Source organism: Somniosus microcephalus, unplaced genomic scaffold (genome assembly GCF_052327205.1).
Source record: "Somniosus microcephalus isolate GS21.2 unplaced genomic scaffold, FLI_Smic_1.0 unresolved_chr7, whole genome shotgun sequence".
Classification (NCBI taxonomy): Eukaryota; Metazoa; Chordata; class Chondrichthyes; order Squaliformes; family Somniosidae; genus Somniosus; species Somniosus microcephalus.
The window spans coordinates 1,220,272-1,238,604 of record NW_028225185.1 but is presented as its reverse complement, the minus strand read 5'-3'; the positions used below and the strand labels follow the sequence as shown (position 1 = coordinate 1,238,604).

At 62.2% G+C, this 18,333-nt stretch overlaps 1 protein-coding gene across 1 annotated transcript in view; it reads right to left on the bottom strand.

The window, feature by feature from the left end:
• The window catches only part of LOC147086343 (thrombospondin-3-like), a 145,581-nt gene that overhangs the window by 9,474 nt on the left and 117,774 nt on the right, over positions 1–18,333 (bottom strand). Inside the window, exons 8-10 of the mRNA XM_085978405.1 lie at positions 8,635–8,794; positions 3,337–3,455; positions 2,834–2,886 (exon numbers count right to left, since the gene is read on the bottom strand). Coding sequence (XP_085834531.1) covers positions 2,834–2,886; positions 3,337–3,455; positions 8,635–8,794 — 332 coding nt within the window. The remainder of the gene's footprint in view (positions 1–2,833; positions 2,887–3,336; positions 3,456–8,634; positions 8,795–18,333) is intronic.

Below are 18,333 nucleotides of genomic sequence, written 5' to 3'. Positions count from 1 at the left end.
CATCTCACCGTAACACACCAAACCCGGCCAAAATCTCACCGACACAAACCGAGTCGACATCTCACCGTAACACACCAAACCGGGTCAACGTCTCACCGACACACACCAAACCCGGCCAACATCTCACTGACACAAACCGGGTCGACATCTCACCGTAACACACCAAACCGGGTCAACGTCTCACCGACACACACCAAACCCGGCCAACATCTCACTGACACAAACCGGGTTGACATCTCACCGTAACACACCAAACCGGGTTGACATCTCACCGTAACACACCAAACCCGGCCAACATCTCACCGTAACACACCAAACCGGGTCAACATCTCACCGCAACACACCAAACCGGGTCAACATCTCACCGACACAAACCGAGTCGACATCTCACCGTAACACACCAAACCCGGCCAACATCTCACCGACACAAACCGGGTCAACATCTCACCGTAACACACCAAACCGGGTCGACATCTCACCGTAACACACCAAACCGGGTCGACATCTCACCGTAACACACCAAACCGGGTTGACATCTCACCGTAACACACCAAACCGGGTTGACATCTCACCGTAACACACCAAACCCGGCCAACATCTCACCGACACAAACCGGGTCAACATCTCACCGTAACACATCAAACCGGGTCAATATCCCACCGTAACACACCAAACCGGGTTGACATCTCACCGTAACACACCAAACCCGGCCAACATCTCACCGACACAAACCGGGTCAACATCTCACCGTAACACACCAAACCGGGTCAATATCCCACCGTAACACACCAAACCGGGTTGACATCTCACCGTAACACACCAAACCGGGTCAACATCTCACCGACACAAACCGGGTCAACATCTCACTGCAACACACCAAATCGGGTCAACATCTCACCGACACAAACCGAGTCGACATCTCACCGTAACACACCAAACCCGGCCAACATCTCACCGACACAAACCGGGTCAACATCTCACCGTAACACGCCAAACTGGGTCAACATCCCACCGTAACACACCAAACTGGGTTGACATCTCACCGTAACACACCAAACCGGGTTGACATCTCACCGTAACACACCAAACCGGGTTGACATCTCACCGTAACACACCAAACCCGGCCAACATCTCACCGACACAAACCGGGTCAACATCTCACCGTAACACACCAAACCGGGTCAACATCTCACCGCAACACACCAAACCCGGCCAACATCTCACCGTAACACACCAAACCCGGCCAACATCTCACCGTAACACACCAAACCGGGTCAACATCTCACCGCAACACACCAAACCCGGCCAACATCTCACCGCAACACACCAAACCCGGCCAACATCTCACCGTAACACACCAAACCCGGCCAACATCTCACCGACACAAACCGAGTTGACATCTCACCGTAACACACCAAACCGGGTCAACATCTCACCGTAACACACCAAACCCGGCCAACATCTCACCGACACAAACCGGGTCAACATCTCACCGTAACACGCCAAACTGGGTCAACATCCCACCGTAACACACCAAACCGGGTTGACATCTCACCGTAACACACCAAACAGGGTCGACATCTCACCGTAACACACCAAACTGGGTCAACATCTCACCGTAACACACCAAACCGGGTGAACATCTCACCGTAACACACCAAACCGGGTCGACATCTCACCGTAACACACCAAACCGGGTTGACATCTCACCGTAACACACCAAACCGGGTTGACATCTCACCGTAACACACCAAACCCGGCCAACATCTCACCGACACAAACCGGGTCAACATCTCACCGTAACACACCAAACCCGGCCAACATCTCACCGACACAAACCGGGTCAACATCTCACCGTAACACACCAAACCCGGCCAACATCTCACCGACACAAACCGGGTCAACATCTCACCGTAACACACCAAACCGGGTCAATATCCCACCGTAACACACCAAACCGGGTTGACATCTCACCGTAACACACCAAACCGGGTCAACATCTCACCGTAACACGCCAAACTGGGTCAACATCTCACCGTAACACACCAAACCGGGTCAACATCTCACCGTAACACACCAAACCCGGCCAACATCTCACCGACACAAACCGGGTCAACATCTCACCGTAACACACCAAACTGGGTCAACATCTCACCGTAACACACCAAACTGGGTCAACATCCCACCGTAACACACCAAACCGGGTTGACATCTCACCGTAACACACCAAACCGGGTCAACATCTCACCGTAACACACCAAACCGGGTCAACATCTCACCGTAACACGCCAAACTGGGTCAACATCCCACCGTAACAAACCAAACCGGGTCAACATCTCACCGACACAAACCGGGTCAACATCCCACCGTAACACACCAAACCGGGTCAACATCTCACCGTAACACACCAAACTGGGTCAACATCTCACCGTAACACACAAACGTGGGAGAAAGGCTAGCAGGAGTTCATGGGTGTATACAACTTATAGTTTAAAAGTGTCAGTGGGTGGGGACGGGCGAGCGTGTAATTTGCGTTCCTCTACTGAAGATCTCGGCTTTTGCTGGGCTGTGACTGTCAGCAGGAACGAGACACAGAATCATGTACTTTGCAGCAAGAGACACTGGAGAACCATCCCGGCTGGTTTTCAGTCCCGAGCCCACTGGTACTGAGGACAGTTACCCCAGCTGATCACCCAATGACACAGATTGAATATGGGAGCGATCTATTGTGTGTGGCTCAGTACCGGACTGGGTACTACCTTTACCCACAGGCAGCAAGGCCAGAGACACAGAGACTGAGTGTACGTGTGGAGGTTAGAATAGAGTAGCCTACCTGTCCTGATTATTGTCGCATGCATCGCCCACAAGGTCATCATCCGCATCAGTCTACAGACAGGGTACAAACATAGATTAATGCAGGACGCAACCCTTCCCCAACACACCAAACACAACCTCCCCCAACATCACGCCAAGTACAACCCTCCCAGAACTTTCCTTTAATGGGAAACAACACAGTCACCTGTGGTGGTCACAGCCTGATCCGCACTTTCTGGCGGGAGTCACTGACTGGTGATCAGGAGCTGGAACCCCATGCGATCGAGTAACTCAGCACAGCCTGCAGATCAGAGCGAGGTCGTTCCTGGTCGATGAGCTGTTACTGTCCCTTCGGACAGGTGGGAAGAACAGGGTCCACCCGAGGGGTAGAGAGTGACCAGGAACAACTTGGAATTTGTCACAAATTCCTCCCTGGAGAGGAGCCAGATTCTGCTGCGGGTATTTTATTCTTTACGCCAAACATTGGTTTCCACAGAGATTATGGAAGGAAGCGGGCAGCACCTGCGTGGGATTACTCATTTCAGGACAGCTGTCACAAGCATCTCCGACTCCATCTCCATCCCTGTCCGTCTGCAGCGGGTTTGGAACCCCTCCGCAATTGTCCAAAATATTGGGAATACCTGGAAAAGAAATAAGGCAATAATCAGAGTGGGATTTTGGCAGGGACAGTTCTCCAGGGATCGGGGGGGGGGGGGGAAGGAAGAGACAGTTCCCCGGGCTTCAGGGAGGGTTCGGGGGGGGAAACAGTTCCCCGGGGTTCGAGGGGAGACAGTTCCCCGGGGGTCGGGGGCAGACAGTTCCCCGGGGTTCGGGGGGGGAGACAGTTCCCCGGGGTTCAGGGGGGGGAGACAGTTCCCCGGGGTTCAGGGGGGGGAGACAGTTCCCCGGGGTTCGGGGGAGCCAGTTCCCCGGGGTTCGGGGGGGGGTGGGGGAGACAGTTCCCCGGGGTTCGGGGGGGGGGGGAGACAGTTCCCCGGAGTTCGGGGGGAGACAGTTCCCCGGGGTTCGGGGGGAGACAGTTCCCCGGAGTTCGGGCGGAGACAGTTCCCCGGGGTTCGGGGGGAGACAGTTCCCCGGGGTTCGGGGGGAGACAGTTCCCCGGGGTTCGGGGGGAGACAGTTCCCCGGGGTTCGGGGGGGGAGACAGTTCCCCGGGGTTCGGGGGGGAGACAGTTCCCCGGGGTTCGGGGGGGAGACAGTTCCCCGGGGTTCGGGGGGGGGAGACAGTTCCCCGGGGTTCGGGGGGAGACAGTTCCCCGGGGTTCGGGGGGAGACAGTTCCCCGGGGTTCGGGGGGAGACAGTTCCCCGGGGTTCGGGGTGGGGAGACAGTTCCCCGGGGTTCGGGGGGAGACAGTTCCCCGGGGTTCGGTGGGGGGAGACAGTTCCCCGGGGTTCGGGGGGAGACAGTTCCCCGGGGTTCGGGGGGAGACAGTTCCCCGGGGTTCGGGGGGAGACAGTTCCCCGGGGTTCGGGGGGGGACAGTTCCCCGGGGTTCGGGGGGAGACAGTTCCCCGGGGTTCGGGGGGAGACAGTTCCCCGGGTTCAGGGAGGGTTCGGGGAGGACAGATACCCGGGGATCGGGGGGGGTGGGGGGACAGTTCCTCGGGGGGGGGGGGTGTGGGGGTGAAGAGTTCCCTGGGGTTCGGGGGGGGGCGGGGGGGAAGACAGTTCCCCGGGGTTCGGGGGGAGACAGTTCCCCGGGGTTCGTGGGGAGACAGTTCCCCGGGGTTCGGGGGGAGACAGTTCCCCGGGGTTCGGGGGGAGACAGTTCCCCGGGGTTCGGGGGGAGACAGTTCCCCGGGGTTCGGGGGGGGAGACAGTTCCCCGGGGTTCGGGGGGGGAGACAGTTCCCCGGGGTTCGGGGGGGGGAGACAGTTCCCCGGGGTTCGGGGGGAGACAGTTCCCCGGGGTTCGGGGGGGGAGACAGTTCCCCGGGGTTCGGGGGGGGAGACAGTTCCCCGGGGTTCGGGGGGGGAGACAGTTCCCCGGGGTTCGGGGGGGGAGACAGTTCCCCGGGGTTCGGGGGGGGAGACAGTTCCCCGGGGTTCGGGGGGGGGAGACAGTTCCCCGGGGTTCGGGGGGGGGAGACAGTTCCCCGGGGTTCGGGGGGGGAGACAGTTCCCCGGGGTTCGGGGGGGGGAGACAGTTCCCCGGGGTTCGGGGGGGGAGACAGTTCCCCGGGGTTCGGGGGGGGAGACAGTTCCCCGGGGTTCGGGGGGGGAGACAGTTCCCCGGGGTTCGGGGGGGGAGACAGTTCCCCGGGGTTCGGGGGGGGGAGACAGTTCCCCGGGGTTCGGGGGGGGAGACAGTTCCCCGGGGTTCGGGGGGGGGAGACAGTTCCCCGGGGTTCGGGGGGGGAGACAGTTCCCCGGGGTTCGGGGGGGGAGACAGTTCCCCGGGGTTCGGGGGGAGACAGTTCCCCGGGGTTCGGGTGGAGACAGTTCCCCGGGGTTCGGGGCGAGACAGTTCCCCGGGGTTCGGGGGGGGTGGGGGGACAGTTCCTCGGGGGGGGGGGGTGGTGTGGGGGTGAAGAGTTCCCTGGGGTTCGGGGGGGGAAGACAGTTCCCCGGGGTTCGGGGGGAGACAGTTCCCCGGGGTTCGTGGGGAGACAGTTCCCCGGGGTTCGGGGGGAGACAGTTCCCCGGGGTTCGGGGGGAGACAGTTCCCCGGGGTTCGGGGGGAGACAGTTCCCCGGGGTTCGGGGGGAGACAGTTCCCCGGGGTTCGGGGGGGGAGACAGTTCCCCGGGGTTCGGGGGGGGAGACAGTTCCCCGGGGTTCGGGGGGGCAGACAGTTCCCCGGGGTTCGGGGGGGGAGACAGTTCCCCGGGGTTCGGGGGGGGGAGACAGTTCCCCGGGGTTCGGGGGGGGAGACAGTTCCCCGGGGTTCGGGGGGGGAGACAGTTCCCCGGGGTTCGGGGGGGGAGACAGTTCCCCGGGGTTCGGGGGGGGAGACAGTTCCCCGGGGTTCGGGGGGGGAGACAGTTCCCCGGGGTTCGGGGGGAGACAGTTCCCCGGGGTTCGGGTGGAGACAGTTCCCCGGGGTTCGGGGCGAGACAGTTCCCCGGGGTTCGGGGCGAGACAGTTCCCCGGGGTTCGGGGCGAGACAGTTCCCCGGGGTTCGGGGGGGGAGACAGTTCCCCGGGGTTCAGGGGGGGGAGACAGTTCCCCGGGGTTCGGGGGGAGACAGTTCCCCGGGGTTCGGGTGGGGAGACAGTTCCCCGGGGTTCGGGGGGAGACAGTTCCCCGGGGTTCGGGGGGAGACAGTTCCCCGGGGTTCGGGGGGAGACAGTTCCCCGGGGTTCGGGGGGAGACAGTTCCCCGGGGTTCCGGGGGAGACAGTTCCCCGGGGTTCGGGGGGAGACAGTTCCCCGGGATGCGGGGTGTGGGGAGGCAGTTCCCCGGGGTTCGGGGGGAGACAGTTCCCCGGGGTTCGGGGGGGGAGACAGTTCCCCGGGGTTCGGGGGGGGAGACAGTTCCCCGGGGTTCGGGGGGGCAGACAGTTCCCCGGGGTTCGGGGGGGGAGACAGTTCCCCGGGGTTCGGGGGGGGAGACAGTTCCCCGGGGTTCGGGGGGGGAGACAGTTCCCCGGGGTTCGGGGGGGGAGACAGTTCCCCGGGGTTCGGGGGGGGAGACAGTTCCCCGGGGTTCGGGGGGGGAGACAGTTCCCCGGGGTTCGGGGGGGGAGACAGTTCCCCGGGGTTCGGGGGGAGACAGTTCCCCGGGGTTCGGGTGGAGACAGTTCCCCGGGGTTCGGGGCGAGACAGTTCCCCGGGGTTCGGGGCGAGACAGTTCCCCGGGGTTCGGGGCGAGACAGTTCCCCGGGGTTCGGGGGGGGAGACAGTTCCCCGGGGTTCAGGGGGGGGAGACAGTTCCCCGGGGTTCGGGGGGAGACAGTTCCCCGGGGTTCGGGTGGGGAGACAGTTCCCCGGGGTTCGGGGGGAGACAGTTCCCCGGGGTTCGGGGGGAGACAGTTCCCCGGGGTTCGGGGGGAGACAGTTCCCCGGGGTTCGGGGGGAGACAGTTCCCCGGGGTTCCGGGGGAGACAGTTCCCCGGGGTTCGGGGGGAGACAGTTCCCCGGGATGCGGGGTGTGGGGAGGCAGTTCCCCGGGGTTCGGGGGGAGACAGTTCCCCGGGGTTCGGGGGGAGACAGTTCCCCGGGGTTCGGGGGGAGACAGTTCCCCGGGGTTCGGGGGGAGACAGTTCCCCGGGGTTCGGGGGGAGACAGTTCCCCGGGGTTCGGGGTGCGGGGAGGCAGTTCCCCGGGGTGCGGGGAGGCAGTTCCCCGGGGTTCGGGGGAAGGCAGTTCCCCGGGGTTCGGGGGGAGACAGTTCCCCGGGGTTCGGCGGGAGACAGTTCCCCGGGGTTCGGGGGGAGACAGTTCCCCGAGGTTCGGGGGGGGAGACACTTCCCCGGGGTTCGGGGGGAGACACTTGGTTCGGGATGGGGAGACAGTTCCCCGGGGTTCGGGGTGGGGAGACAGTTCCCCGGGGTTCGGGGGGGGAGACAGTTCACCGGGGTTCGGGGGGAGACTGTTCCCCGGGGTTCGAGGGGAGACAGTTCCCCGGGGTTCGGGGGGAGACAGTTCCCCGGGGTTCGGGGGGAGGCAGTTCCCCGGGGTTCGGGGGGAGGCAGTTCCCCGGGGTTCGGGGGGAGACAGTTCCCCGGGGTTCGGGGGGAGACAGTTCCCCGGGGTTCGGGGGGAGACAGTTCCCCGGGGTTCGGGGGGAGACAGTTCCCCGGGGTTCGGGCGGAGACAGTTCCCCAGGGTTCGAGGGGGACAGTTCCCTGGGGTTCGAGGGGGAGACAGTTCCCCGGGGTTCGGGGGGAAACAGTTCCCCGGGGTTCGGGGGGGGGAGACAGTTCCCCGGGGTTCTGGGGGAGACAGTTCCCCGGGGTTCGGGGGGAGACAGTTCCCCGGGGTTCGGGGGGAGACAGTTCCCCGGGGTTCGGGGGGAGACAGTTCCCCGGGGTTCGGGGGGAGACAGTTCCCCGGGGTTCGGGGGGAGACAGTTCTCCGGGGTTCGGGGGGAGACAGTTCTCCGGGGTTCGGGGGGAGGCAGTTCCCCGGGGTTCGGGGGGAGACAGTTCCCCGGGGTTCGGGGGGAGACAGTTCCCCGGGGCTCGGGGGGGAGGCAGTTCCCCGGGGTTCGGGGGGAGACAGTTCCCCGGGGTTCGGGGGGGAGACAGTTTCCCGGGGTTCGGGGGGGAGACAGTTCCCCGGGGTTCGGGGGGGAGACAGTTCCCCGGGGTTCGGGGGAGACAGTTCCCCGGGGTTCAAGGGGAGAGACAGTTCCCCGGGGTTCGGGGGGAGACAGTTCCCCGGGGTTCAGGGGGGAGACAGTTCCCCGGGGTTCGGGGGGAGACAGTTCCCCGGGGTTCGGGGGGAGACAGTTCCCCGGGGTTCGGGGAGGGGAGCCAGTTCCCCGGGGTTCAGGGGGAGCCAGTTCCCCGGGGTTCGGGGGGGAGACAGTTCCCCGGGGTTCGGGGGGAGACAGTTCCCCAGGGTTCGGGGAGGGGGGAGACAGTTCCCCAGGGTTCGGGGAGGGGGGACAGTTCCCCGGGGTTCGGGGAGGGGGGACAGTTCCCCGGGGTTCGGGGGGAGCCAGTTCCCCGGGGTTCGGGGAGGGGAGACAGTTCCCCGGGGTTCGGGGGGGACAGTTCTCCGGGGTTCACGGCGGGGGGGGAGGTGGGGTGGGGGGGGAGGTGCGGGGGGGCGAGGTGGGGCGGGGGGGGAGCCAGTTCCCCGGGGTGTGTGGCTGGGGCAGGGCAGGTGTGATGATCTGAAACATCTATTTACCGTCTCCATCGATGTCATTGTCACATGCGTCTCCCTCCCCATTGCTGTCTGTGTCCTTTTGACTGTTGTTGGGAACATTAGGGCAGTTGTCACAAGCATCCCCAAATGAGTCCGTGTCGGAGTTCTGCTGGTCCTTGTTATGAACCAGTCTGCAATTATCCTGGGAAAGGAAAGGTTATGGTTTATTTCAGACCCTTATCTAGACTGTCCTTCCAGACAAGAAGTTTCCACGGCACTCTTTGAAGGAGAGCAGGAGAGTTCTCCTGGTAACCTGGCCAATATTTATCGCTCAATCAATATCACTAAAACAGATGATCTGGTCATTTATCAATCAGGAGTTCTGTTACATCTATATATATAAAATAAAACAGCATGTCTCTCTGTCTGTCTTTCTGTCTCTCTGTCTGGCTATACAATCAATCAAAAGAAAGCTTATCATTAGGGGACTCTTGTAGGCGTATTTACTTTTTCGTCACACAAAAATTGTTTGGACAGTATACAAAAAACGTTCAAAAATCCACTCATTAGCGCTTGACCAATCCTACCTCTCATTAGCGTTGAGTGACGTGCTGCTTGACCAATCCTACAGTTCACTCACCTGATGGTTGACCAATCGGTGCGTCACAGGCGGGACCTAATGCTCCAGTCTCCCTAAACTTTGCCACCATTTTTTTCATCCCCACAGGGACACCACCAGCCAAACAAACCCCCACATTCCAACTCCGGCAGGTGAGTTTCCACGCAGCGGGCGGGTCATCGGCAGCGGCCGACCGTCAACCGCGCCACCCGCGGGGGAGCTCCATCCCCACAGCAACCCCCACATTGCGGCTCCCGATCCCGCTCCTGCCCCGCCGCACCGGCAGGTAAGTTGGGCTCACTCGGGCCGTGCCTCGCAATCGCTCGGCCCGACACACACACCGGTCGGAGGAGCGGCAGCGGCCGCCCGTCAGCCGCGCGATCCGCGAGGGAGCTCAGCTCGGGTCCGTCTCCGCCCGGCCGCGCCTCAAACGCTAGGCCCCGCACGGCCGCTATCAGAACGGCACCGGGCCTCAGGCGCTGGGGAAGGGGAGGGGAGGTGAGGGGGGGAGGGAGGGAGGCAGGGAGAGGACAGCACAGGGAGAGGGGGAGAGGGACAGAGAGGGGGGACACACAGGGGCACGGAGACCGCGCGGCCCAAAATTGCCCTGGCAACGCCGGGCTCCCCTGCTAGTTATACATAAAACACGACGGAATTCTCTGTTCTAACACCAGGTAGTCGAGTGGAACTTGTCACAAATTACTACTGCGTCAGGTACTCGAGACTTTCTGCTTCTCAGGTTAAACACAATCCCCTCACACACAATCCTACAGGGAGTCCAGAATTCCTGTCCTACTGGGGACCTTTGCTGTGTATCCTGGAATCTTTGGGGCCACATTTAAACAATCACAAATCCCTAAATCCAATGCATTGCCTCGACTCCTCGATCTGCTCTCCCCAGGACTGTACGCATGATGCAGGACTGTTGCCTACTCAAAGAACTCAAACAGCTTTGTCAGTACGTTCTTCCTTTCTGATATCAGTGTTGGCTGCTTCTAATTATTTTCTCTACATCTCGATATGTGGTAAGTTCAGCTTTATTTAAAGATTCCAAAATCTCACTCGGATCATCTGGGTCCCGGTTTTGAAAATGGGTATTAATTACATTTGCCTCTCTCCAATCCTCTGGGACACATACACTCAATGGAACCCGGGAAAATCCTCCGGGGACCTCTGCTATTCCTTTCCCCATTTCCCTCCGGATCCTTGGATCGATCCCATGGGGTCCCGGCACCATGTCCGCCTGATTCCATTCTTATCTATCTAATTGTAGCCAGAGAATCACCTGCAACGGTTTCTCTTCCCGCTCCCACATCGTTACCTCTGGTGTCCCCCAAGGATCTATCCTTGGCCCCTCCTATTTCTCATCTACATGTTGCCCCTCGGTGACATCATCCGAAAACACAGCGTTAGTTTCCACATGTACGCTGACGACACCCAGCTCTACCTCACTACCACTTCTCTCGACCCCTCCACGGTCTCTAAATTGTCAGACTGCTTGTCCGACATCCAGTTCTGGATGAGCAGAAATTTTCTCCAATTAAATATTGGGAAGACCGAAGCCGTTGTTTTCGGTGCCCGCCACAAACTCCGTTCCCCAGCCACTGACTCCATCCCTCTCCCCAACATCTGTCTGAGGCTGAACCACACTGTTCGCAACCTTGGTGTCATAATGACCCTGAAATGAGCTTCCGACCACATATCCGCAGCATAACTAAAACTGTCTATTTCCACCTCCGTAACATTGCCCGTCTCCGCCCCGCCTCAGCTCATCCGCTGCGGAAACCCTCATCCATGCCTTTGTTACCTCCAGACTTGACTATTCCAACACACTCCTGGCCGGCCTCCCACATTCCACCCTATGTAAACTTGAGGTCATCCAAAACTCGGCTGCCCGTGTCCTAACTCGCAACAAGTCCCGTTCGCCCATCACCCCTGTGCTCGCTGACCTACATTGGCTCCCGGTTAAGCAGTGCCTCAATTTCAAAATTCTCATCCTTGTTTTCAAATCCCTCCATGGCCTCGCCCCTCCCTATCTCTGTAATCTCCTTCAGTCCCACAACCCCCCCGAGATATCTGCGCTCCTCTAATTCTGCCCTCTTGAGCATCCCTGATTATAATCGCTCCACCATTGGTGGCCGTCCCTTCAGCGGCCTGGGCCCTAAGCTCTGGAATTCCCTGCCTAAACCTCTCCACCTCGCTACCTCTCTTTCCTCCTTTAAGACGCTCCTTAAAACCTACCTCTTTGACGTGGCTCGGTGTCAATTTTTTTTGTCTTAAAATACTCCTGTGCAGTACCTTGGGACGTTTTACTACGTTAAAGGTGCTATATCAATACAAGTTGTTGTTGTTGTTTAGACTAACCAACCGCTCTAATATTTTCCTTTTTATAATTAGCAGAGGAGTTGTGGCCCATTTACACCTTTAAATATTTTTGTCCAATTTATTTATTTTGAAAACAACAGCAGTGATATTTTGAAAGGGGTAATTTATTAGGGTACTTAAGAAAGTGGCCCTAGAAATAGTAGATGCATTGCTGGTCATCTTCCAAAATCCTATAGACTCTGGAACAGTTCCCATGGATCGGAGGGTAGCTAATGTAACCCCACTATTTAAAAAAGGTGGTAGAGAGAAAACGGGTAAGACTGACATCGGTAGTGGGGAAAATGCTAGAGTCCGTTATAAAAGATGTAATAGCAGAGCACTTGGAAAACAGTGACAGGATCGGACAAAGTCAACATGGATTTACAAAAGGTAAATAAATCATGCTTGACGAATCTACTGGAATTTTTTGAGGATGTAACTGGTAGAATAGATAAGGGAGAACCAGTGGATGTGGTGTATTTGGACTTTCAGAAGGCTTTTGATAAGGTCCCGCATAAGAGATTAGCGTGTAAAGTTAAAGCACATGGGATTGGGGCTACGGTACGGACTTGGATAGAGAACTGGTTGGCAGACAGGAAGCAAAGAGTTGGAATAAACGGATCCTTTTCCGAGTGGCAGGCAGTGACTAGTGGGGTACCGCAGGGATCGGTGCTAGGACCCCAGCTATTCACAATATATATTAATGATCTAGACGAGGGAACTAGATGTAATATCTCCAAGTTTGCAGACGACACAAAGCTGGGTGGGCGTGTGTGCTGTGAGGAGGATGCAGAGAAATTCCAGTATGATTTGGACAGGTTGGGCGATTGGGCCGATGCAGTATAATGTGGATAAATGCGAGGTTATCCACTTCGGTGGCAAAAATAGGAAGACAGATTATTATCTGAACGGCAATAGATTGGGAAAAGGGGAAGTGCAACGAGACCTGGGTGTCCTTGTGCACCAGTCGCTGAAGGTAAGCATGCAGGTGCAGCAGGCGGTTAAGAAGGCAAATGGTATGTTGGCCTTTGTAGCGAGAGGGTTCGAGTACAGGAGCAAGGTTGTGTTGCTGCAGTTGTACAGGGCCTTGGTGAGACCACACCTTGAGTATTGTGTGCAGTTTTGGTCACCTTATCTGAGGAAGGATGTTCTTGCCATGGAGGGAGTGCAGCGAAGATTCACCAGACTGATACCTGGGATGGCAGGAATGACGTATGAGAGATTGGGTCGATTGGGCTTGTACTCGCTGGAGTTTAGAAGAATGAGAGGGGATCTCATTGAAACTTATAACATTTTAACAGGACTGGACAGACTAGATGCAGGAAGGATGTGCCCGATGGCTGGGAAGTCCAGAACCAGGGGTCACAGTCTAAGGATAAGGGTAAGCATTTAGGACAGAGATGAGGAGGAATTTCTTCACCGAGAGTGGTGAACCTGTGGAATTCTCTACCACACAAGGGAGTGGAGGCCAATTCATTAAATTTATTCAAGAAGGAGTTGGATATATTTCTTAAGGCTAAAGGGATCAAGGGATATGGGGAGGAAGCAGGGACAGGGTACTGAACTTGGATGATCAGCCATGATCTCATTAAATGGCGGAGCAGGCTCCCCATTTCCCCCCCCCCCCGACTCCTCCTTTCCCATTCCCCCCCCGACTCCCCTTTCCCATTCCCCCCCGACTCCCCTTTCCCATTCCCCCCCCGACTCCCCTTTCCCATTCACCCCGCCCCCGACTCCTTTCCATTGCCCCCGACTCCCCTTTCCCATTCCCCCCCCGACTCCCCTTTCCCATTCCCCCCCCGACTCCCCTTCTCCCATTCACCCCGCCCCCGACTCCTTTCCCATTCCCCCCGACTCCCCTTTCCCATTCCCCCCCCGACTCCCCTTTCCCATTCACCCCCCGACACCCTTTCCCATTCCCCCCGACTCCCCTTTCCCATTCCCCCCCCGACTCCCCTTTCCCCATTCCCCCCCCGACTCCTTTCCCATTCCCCCCGACTCCCCTTTCCCATTCACCCCGCCCCAGACTCCTTTCTCATTCCCCCCCACTCCCCTTTCCCACCCCCCCGACTCCCCTTTTCCACCTCCCCGACTCCCCTTTTCCACCCCCCCGACTCCCTTTCCATTCCCCCCCGACTCCCCTTTCCCACCCCCCGACTCCCCTTTCCCACCCCCCCGACTCCCCTTTCCCACCCCCCCGACTCCCCTTTCCCACCCCCGCCGACTCCCCTTTCCCACCCCCCGACTCCCCTTTCCCACCCCCCCGACTCCCCTTTCCCACCCCCCGACTCCCCTTTTCCACCCCCCCGACTCCCCTTTTCCACCCCCCGACTCCCTTTCCACCCCCCCGACTCCCCTTTCCCACCCCCCCGACTCCCCTTTCCCACCCCCCCGACTCCCCTTATCCCACCCCCCCGACTCCCTTTCCCACCCCCCCGACTCCCCTTTCCCACCCCCCCGACTCCCCTTTCCCACCCCCCCGACTCCCCTTTCCCACCCCCCCCAACTCCCCTTTCCCACCCCCCCGACTCCCCTTTCCACCCCCCCGACTCCCCTTTCCCACCCCCCGACTCCCCTTTCCCACCCACCCCCCGACTCCCCTTTCCCACCCCCCCGACTCCCCTTTCCACCCCCCCGACTCCCCTTTCCCACCCCCCGACTCCCTTTCCACCCCCCGACTCCCCTTTCCCACCCCCCGACTCCCCTTTCCCACCCCCCCCGACTCCCCTTTCCCATTCCCCCCCCGACTCCCCTTTCCCATCCCCCCCGACTCCCCTTTCCCATTCCCCCCCCGACTCCCCTTTCCCATTCCCCCCCCGACTCCCCTTTCCCTCCCCCCCCGACTCCCCTTTCCCATCCCCCCCGACTCCCCTTTCCCACCCCCCCGACTCCCCTTTCCCACCCCCCCGACTCCCCTTTCCCATTCCCCCCCGACTCCCCTTTCCCATCCCCCGACTCCCCTTTCCACCCCCCCGACTCCCCTTCCCCCCCCGACTCCCTTTCCCACCCCCTCCCCGACTCCCTTTCCCACCCCCCGACTCCCCTTTCCCACCCCCCCGACTCCCCTTTCCCACCCCCCCGACTCCCCTTTCCCACCCCCCCGACTCCCCCTTTCCCACCCCCCCGACTCCCCTTTCCCACCCCCCCGACTCCCCTTTCCCACCCCCCCGACTCCCCTTTCCACCCCCCCGACTCCCCTTTCCCTCCCCCCCGACTCCCCTTTCCCACCCCCCGACTCCCCTTTCCCACCCCCCCGACTCCCCTTTCCCTCCCCCCCGACTCCCCTTCCCTCCCCCCCGACTCCCCTTTCCCACCCCCCCCCGACTCCCCTTTCCCATTCCCCCCCCGACTCCCCTTTCCCATTCCCCCCCCCCCGACTCCCCTTTCCCATTCCCCCCCCGACTCCCCTTTCCCACCCCCCCGACTCCCCTTTCCCACCCCCCCGACTCCCTTTCCCACCCCCCCGACTCCCCTTTCCCACCCCCCCGACTCCCCTTTCCCACCCCCCCGACTCCCCTTTCCCACCCCCCCGACTCCCCTTTCCCACCCCCCCGACTCCCCTTTCCCACCCCCCCGACTCCCCTTTCCCACCCCCCCGACTCCCCTTTCCCACCCCCCCGACTCCCCTTTCCCACCCCCCCGACTCCCCTTTCCCACCCCCCCGACTCCCCTTTCCCACCCCCCCGACTCCCTTTCCCACCCCCCCGACTCCCCTTTCCCACCCCCCCCCGACTCCCCTTTCCCACCCCCCCCGACTCCCCTTTCCCACCCCCCCGACTCCCCTTTCCCACCCCCCCCCCGACTCCCCTTTCCCACCCCCCCGACTCCCCTTTCCCACCCCCCCGACTCCCCTTTCCCACCCCCCCGACTCCCCTTTCCCACCCCCCCGACTCCCCTTCCCACCCCCGACTCCCCTTTCCCCCCCCCGACTCCCTTTCCCACCCCCCCGACTCCCCTTTCCCACCCCCCGACTCCCCTTTCCCACCCCCCCGACTCCCCTTTCCCACCCCCCCGACTCCCCTTTCCCACCCCCCGACTCCCCTTTCCCACCCCCCCGACTCCCCTTTCCCGACCACCCACCGACTCCCCTTTCCCACCCCCCCCGGCTCCCCTTTCCCACCCCCCCCGACTCCCCTTTCCCATTCCCCCGACTCCCCTTTCCCATTCCCCCAGACCCCTTTCCCACCCCCCCCGACTCCCCTTTCCCACCCCCCCGACTCCCCTTTCCCCCCTGACTCCCCTTTCCCACCCCCCCGACTCCCCTTTCCACCCTGACTCCCCTTTCCCACCCCCCGACTCCCCTTTCCCCCCTGACTCCCCTTTCCCACCCCCCCGACTCCCCTTCCCCCCTGACTCCCCTTTCCCACCCCCCCGACTCCCCTTTCCCACCCCCCCCCCCCGGCTCCCCTTTCCCCACCCCCCCCGACTCCCCTTTCCCATTCCCCGACTCCCCTTTCCCATTCCCCCGACTCCCCTTTCCCACCCCCCCCGACTCCCCTTTCCCACCCCCCCGACTCCCCTTTCCCCCCTGACTCCCCTTTCCCACCCCCCCGACTCCCCTTTCCCCCCTGACTCCCCTTTCCCACCCCCCGACTCCCCTTTCCCCCCTGACTCCCCTTTCCCACCCCCCCGACTCCCCTTTCCCCCCTGACTCCCCTTTCCCACCCCCCCGACTCCCCTTTCCCACCCCCCCGACTCCCCTTTCCCCGACTCCCTTTCCCACCCCCCCGACTCCCCTTTCCCTTCCCCGACTCCCCTTTCCCTTCCCCCGACTCCCCTTTCCCACCCCCCGACTCCCCTTTCCCATTCCCCCCGACTCCCCTTTCCCATTCCCCCGACTCCCCTTTCCCATTCCCCCCCGACTCCCCTTTCCCATTCCCCCCGACTCCCCTTTCCCACCCCCCCGACTCCCCTTTCCCATTCCCCCGACTCCCCTTTCCCATTCCCCCGACTCCCCTTTCCCATTCCCCCGACTCCCCTTTCCCATTCCCCCGACTCCCCTTTCCCATTCCCCCCCGACTCCCCTTTCCCATTCCCCCCCGACTCCCCTTTCCCATTCCCCCCCCGACTCCCTTTCCCACCCCCCCCGACTCCCCTTTCCCACCCCCCCCGACTCCCCTTTCCCACCCCCCCGACTCCCCTTTCCCACCCCCCCGACTCCCCTTTCCCACCCCCCCCGACTCCCCTTTCCCACCCCCCCCGACTCCCCTTTCCCATTCCCCGACTCCCCTTTCCCCTCCCTTTCCCATTCCCCCCCGACTCCCCTTTCCCATTCCTCCCCCCGACTCCCCTTTCCCATTCCCCCCCCCCGACTCCCCTTTCCCACCCCCCCGACTCCCCTTCCCATTCCCCCGACTCCCCTTTCCCATTCCCCCGACTCCCCTTTCCCATTCCCCCCCGACTCCCCTTTCCCATTCCCCCCCGACTCCCCTTTCCCATTCCCCCCCCCGACTCCCCTTTCCCACCCCCCCCGGCTCCCCTTTCCCACCCCCCCGACTCCCCTTTCCCACCCCCCCGACTCCCCTTTCCCACCCCCCCGACTCCCCTTTCCCACCCCCCCGACTCCCCTTTCCCACCCCCCCGACTCCCCTTTCCCACCCCCCCCGACTCCCCTTTCCCACCCCCCCGACTCCCCTTTCCCACCCCCCCCGACTCCCCTTTCCCATTCCCCCCGACTCCCCTTTCCCACCCCCCCGACTCCCCTTTCCCACCCCCCCCGACTCCCCTTTCCCATTCCCCCGACTCCCTTTCCCATTCCCCCGACTCCCCTTTCCCATTCCCCCGACTCCCCTTCCCATTCCCCCCCGACTCCCCTTTCCCATTCCCCCCCCGACTCCCCTTTCCCACCCCCCCGACTCCCCTTTCCCACCCCCCCCGACTCCCCTTTCCCTTCCCCCACTCCCCTTTCCCACCCCCCCGACTCCCCTTTCTCCCATTCCCCCGACTCCCCTTTCCCATTCCCCCCCGACTCCCCTTTCCCATTCCCCCCCGACTCCCCTTTCCCACCCCCCCCGACTCCCCTTTCCCACCCCCCCGACTCCCCTTTCCCATTCCCCCCCGACTCCCCTTTCCCTTCCCCCGACTCCTCCCTTTCCCACCCCCCCCCGACTCCCCTTTCCCACCCCCCCCGACTCCCCTTTCCCACCCCCCCGACTCCCCTTTCCCTTCCCCCACTCCCCTTCCCACCCCCCCGACTCCCCTTTCCCACCCCCCCGACTCCCCTTTCCCACCCCCCCCGACTCCCCTTTCCCACCCCCCCGACTCCCCTTTCCCACCCCCCCGACTCCCCTTTCCCACCCCCCCCGACTCCCCTTTCCCACCCCCCCGACTCCCCTTTCCCCACCCCCCCGACTCCCCTTTCCCACCCCCCCCGACTCCCCTTTCCCTTCCCCCACTCCCCTTTCCCACCCCCCCGACTCCCCTTTCCTTCCCCACTCCCCTTTCCCACCCCCCCGACTCCCCTTTCCCATTCCCCCCCGACTCCCCTTTCCCTTCCCCCACTCCCCTTTCCCACCCCCCCGACTCCCCTTTCCCATTCCCCGACTCCCCTTTCCCATTCCCCCCCGACTCCCCTTTCCCACCCCCCCGACTCCCCTTTCCCACCCCCCCGACTCCCCTTTCCCACCCCCCCCGACTCCCCTTTCCCACCCCCCCCGACTCCCCTTTCCCACCCCCCCCGACTCCCCTTTCCCATCCCCCCCGACTCCCCTTTCCCATTCCCCCCCGACTCCCCTTTCCCACCCCCCCGACTCCCCTTT